At 46.7% G+C, this 4598-nt stretch overlaps 1 protein-coding gene across 8 annotated transcripts; it reads right to left on the bottom strand.

The window, feature by feature from the left end:
- Positions 1-601: 601 nt before the first annotated feature.
- On the bottom strand, positions 602-4256 carry LOC123144496 (uncharacterized). Of its 8 annotated transcripts, none has more exons than XR_006471575.1 (7): positions 3932-4241; positions 3528-3605; positions 3332-3436; positions 2931-3016; positions 2744-2820; positions 2032-2223; positions 602-1647 (listed from the first exon to the last, which is right to left on the bottom strand). XR_006471575.1 is itself a non-coding variant. In XM_044563666.1 (7 exons), exons 1-5 carry the CDS (start codon positions 3955-3957, stop codon positions 2751-2753), a joined length of 345 nt encoding a protein of 114 aa, XP_044419601.1. In that variant the 5' UTR covers positions 3958-4256; the 3' UTR covers positions 602-1647; positions 2032-2132; positions 2744-2750. The 8 variants fall into 8 exon arrangements, 2 of the variants coding, with proteins under 2 accessions (XP_044419601.1, XP_044419600.1); XR_006471571.1 differs by having other exon boundaries at positions 602-1002; positions 1578-1647; positions 2931-3436; positions 3548-3605; positions 3932-4232; XR_006471572.1 differs by having other exon boundaries at positions 602-946; positions 1578-1647; positions 2931-3436; positions 3548-3605; positions 3932-4231.
- Positions 4257-4598: the final 342 nt, after the last annotated feature.

Raw genomic sequence — 4598 nt, 5'->3', positions numbered from 1 at the left:
TGCCCGAGATTTGATCGTCGGTATCCCAATACCTTGTTCAATCTCGTTACCGGCAAGTCTCTTTACTCGTACCGCAATGCATGATCCCGTGACCAATGCCTTAGTCACATAGAGCTCATTATGATGATGCATTGCCGAGTGGGCCCAGAGATACCTCTCCGTCACACGGAGTGACAAATCCCAGTCTCGATCCGTGCCAACCCAACAGACACTTTCGGAGATACCCGTAGTGCACCTTTATAGTCACCCTGTTACGTTGTGACGTTTGGCACACCCAAAGCACTCCTACGGTATCCGGGAGTTGCACGATCTCATGGTCTAAGGAAAAAATACTTGACATTGGAAAAGCTCTAGCAAACGAAACTACACGATCTTTTATGCTATGCTTAGGATTGGGTCTTGTCCATCACATCATTCTCCTAATGATGTGATCCCGTTATCAATGACATCCAATGTCCATAGTCAGGAAACCATGACTATCTGTTGATCAATGAGCTAGTCAACTAGAGGCTTACTAGGGACACGTTGTGGTCTATGTATTCACACATGTATTACGATTTCCGGACAATACAATTATAGCATGAATAATAGACAATTACCATGAACAAAGAAATATAATAATAACCATTTATTATTGCCTCTAGGGCATATTTCCAACAAGAGGTAATAACTGGATATTCAGATAAGGCTGCTGTAGCTGGTAGTATCGGCATCTTCTAAAGCCACATAGGCTGTGGAAGTAGATCCTCCCCGAAGTGGATATACCCCTATGTCATTGCTTCATCATCACGTCGCTGATGTTGTGTGCTCGGATGAAACTTCATTGTGACTACAAATCTTTCCCCAACTTTGCAGCAGAAGAACTGTGGTTGTGGGAGCTGCAGCTTAATGAACATCACCTCAAGCATGAACTTGTCTGTAATGTCAACGACCTCCATGCCAGTTTCTGTCCATATAGAGAACGTGCCAATGTCTGAATATGGTTGTAGTTGGACTCATGCACTGGCAAAGCATATGTAAGTGGCATAAATGATGCATCAGTGATATTCACAAGCTGGAATATCAGTCTTCAAAAGCCAGCAACATCAAAGAATCTTACCCTGGTCTGTTTATATTTGCTTACCTCAAAAGTATGGTATTGTGCTACCTGCTAACAATAAAGATTACAAGTATTGACATTCATACTGGGTGGGCCGAATTGGAATGTTCCGTTTTGTGCATTTGATTTAGGACAATCGGGCAGTGCATGAGACGACAAGAATATAAATAGCTTTATAGATAGACGGATTCAGATGGATTTGCATAGCTCATACGAGAAAGGTGGGAGGGTGAGTAGATCGCATCCATTGAATTTGCTGATTCTAACTATAGAACACAATGAATCGAACATGTATTTTGGTAACAGGAGGACAGTGAGCCTAGGAGTTCATGCAGTTTAATTTGACTATGCAGATGTAATTTTCGGCGACATACACCTGTGGACGTGTGTATAATGAGCGAAAGCAGACAGAGGAGGCAATCGCAAGCATATTCAAATCTACAATGGAAAGAATCGGATCTGGGGGACAGAAGGATACCTCTAGCGACACCACGACACGTGTAGCAGATTGTAGTCAGCCCCATTGAATAAGGAAGTGGATCAAAGGCCTACGAAAGGAAACCAATGTCGAGCCAAAATCAGAACATATATTTTCCCGGTTGCAGAATCAGAAAAATTATGGTATTACAACATCGTCATAAAACAGGCAATTTCAAATATCATTTTCAGCCTGAGCACCATATAGCAACATGGCACTCATATATCTCCGTATGAATACTACAGCCAAACTCCAATAAGACAAAGCAGTAAATGGTCCACATGTGAGCTTCATTCCGTAAATAACCTAGCTAACAAATATTCATCTTCTCCCTCCTTTTTCTATAATTTATCAACACGAACGTACTCATGAATCAAGAGGCCACAAGAAATCCTAAGCTGAAGCTCACAGACATTTCAGCAATGAGGAGAAAGGCAATGAAAAGACATCCCACCTTCTATGAACGCAGAAGGATCAGCTCAGCGACCGCGCATCAAGTGCTATGCAGGGTGGTTGATCTGCGGTGTAGGCACTGGGCTGGACTGATCAGTCGAGCTGTCATGGCCGAAAACAATGGATCAATGGCTAGTGGGTGGATGCAAGCAGACAATACTCGGCAAAGCAGCGAAGACACCAAGAACATGACCTGCATAACATTAGGACAAATGAACACAATTTGTACGAGGTGCATGCAAAAAAATTGCAGAAAGGACTTCCAAGTGCACAAATAACCTACAATGCAACAGGAAGAACAGGGAGACAAGAAAGTAGAATACAGGAGCAAGCAGCAAAGAAAAGACCCAGGTATTTGACCTGCATGCATCCGTGAGCAACAGAATAGCTAACAAGGAACCTGCCCCATGGACTGTCAAAGCCTACTGGGCACCTGTCTAACTTGCATTTGTCACTGAGCAATGGACTACTATTTTAAGCTTTCGCATGCCTTATCTCTTTTGTCAGATTGGTAAGCATTGAGACTAAATCTTAGATTCACTGAGCAATTTAGCTTTGTTTTGTATGTTTCCCCATGGGGTAATTTTTGAAATATTATAATGTGTTTTTGGCTAGAAATAACAGAAAAGCAAAACATGCACACAATACTCGGTCAGCCAGCGATGCACAGAGACAAATGGGAAGAATTAAAAGGTTAGTCACATAGCACTAACCTTGATATCAAGGCGTCCAACGGGCAAGATCACAAGGCGGTAGATGACAAAGCAAGTGAAAGCCATAACAACAGAACCTGCAAAACAAGAAGAACCGAGGAAAGTGTCTCAGTGACAGTATTTAAGAGGCAACAAGATTATTTCAGTGACAATGTTTAAGGGGCAGCTCCAAAGAGCAAGCACAAACCTTGGTCGGCAACAAGCCATGCAAAGCAGACAAAATACAAGAATCTCCAAGTGCACGACGAGCCTAGAGTCAAACACAGATGAAATCTGATGGGCACAACGGAACAAAAGAACAAGCAACCTCATGCTTCAGAACAAAAATAGACGATAAGATTAATAGGAAGCAAACAAAAGACACACTGGCCATTGAACAGATTAATAGGAAGCAAACAAAGGACGCACTGGGCATCGAAATAAAAGTTTCATTCTATTGGATGCCCCAAGAACCTGCATGTATGAATGAGTAACTACAAAAAGGAAACGACATTGTGCTGGTCTCCTGAAGGACAAACAGTAAAGCACAAGCAAGAGCCAGCACAACAAATTCTGTAGGTTGCACAAGCATGGATCTAAACCACGGACATATGCTTTGTCAAATGAGAAGCCGACATGAAAGAGCAGGCATCCCAGCTTCCTGGTTAAAGACAAGCCCCAAGGAGCAACAACCAATAGAGAACCGAATCTTTCCTGCACAAGAAAGAAAAGAAAGAAGGGATCAGCTCATAGGCCTTTCATCAAACAGGTTACAAGCGAGAAAGGCAGTGAATAAACAATTCACCATGTTGATTAAATACGCACCACGCCGGAGAAGCCAAGAATCCGCAGAGACAAACAACCAGCAGCAGCCTTGGTGATCCTGCAAGAGAAAGGGAAAGAACAGTCACGATAGAGGGAAAACCGGACACTCCAAGATGAGCGGAAACCAAGGCGTGCCGATCTATCTTCCTTGCTGGTTCCATCGCTTCAAACGTTGCCAGCCACGCTCGATGGTGTGGACAGAGACTAAGGTCGAGGTGGAGCGATGCGGGAGAGGCCGAGGCAGAGGTGCAGAGGCAGCGCGACGCCGGAGCGCGGAGACGCAGGTAGCCGCGAGGGGTGGGGGAAGATGAACAAGCGGCGCCGCCACTGTTGCCTCGTGCGTACGGGGAAAAGTAAGAGGTAGGTTGGATTGGGGATTTTCACCGTGACGGCAACGGCGACGGCGCCATGGACCACCACAGCGGCTCGAGCTTCTTCCGACCTGGCCGCTGCACGCCTGGGTATGGAGGGCAGGGAGAAGATGGAGCTGCGGCGGCCACCCCCAATCTGAGAGAGGAGGAAAACGAGCGGCGGGGTGGACGGATGGTGGCGCGACGAGCCGCGCTGGCCTCCGCGCACAAAGAAGAGGAGCTGTGGCGGCGCAGAGGGAGGGGGAGGGGAGAGAGGAAGTGCGGCCAGATATTTCCTAGGGCTCGCCTCGTCTCCTCAGTAACCCAATGCACACACGGCACCCACACTGCAAATCTGGGCCTGCGAGAAAAGAAGCCCCACCCGTCATCCACCTGAGCATGCAGGCGAGGACGGTGAGAGTAGGCGTGCACGAATCCATCCACCCGCCTGAGCGAGACCCGGCCAATCCCACCTCACCCACGATCGCTCCAGTCAATGTTTTTCTCACCGTACAGAGACACGACCCACACTGCGAAGCTGGGCACGAGACAAACGAAGGCCCACCTATCATCTACTTGAGTCGGAAAGAGCAGTGTGCAGAGAAATGAGCGGCCGGATTTTTGACATCGCCGTAACAAATCGCCAGCGAGGCAGAATCATCCCGCGACGCAGATCGCCCAGGATGGCGGGTTGGGTAGCA

Source organism: Triticum aestivum, chromosome 6D, assembly GCF_018294505.1.
Source record: "Triticum aestivum cultivar Chinese Spring chromosome 6D, IWGSC CS RefSeq v2.1, whole genome shotgun sequence".
Taxonomy (NCBI): Eukaryota; Viridiplantae; Streptophyta; class Magnoliopsida; order Poales; family Poaceae; genus Triticum; species Triticum aestivum.
The sequence above is the reverse complement of the archived record's forward strand: the minus strand, read 5'-3'. Positions and strand labels throughout refer to the sequence as shown.

Coding starts and splice junctions, on each gene's coding strand:
- LOC123144496 (XM_044563666.1), bottom strand. CDS start 3,957: ATGGCGCCGTCGCCGTTGCCGTCACG. Junction 3,437..3,547: donor TTCTTGGCTTCTCCGGCGTG/GTGCGTATTTAA, acceptor TTTCTTGTGCAG/GAAAGATTCGGTTCTCTATT. Junction 2,821..2,930: donor ATGGCTTGTTGCCGACCAAG/GTTTGTGCTTGC, acceptor CTTGTTTTGCAG/GTTCTGTTGTTATGGCTTTC.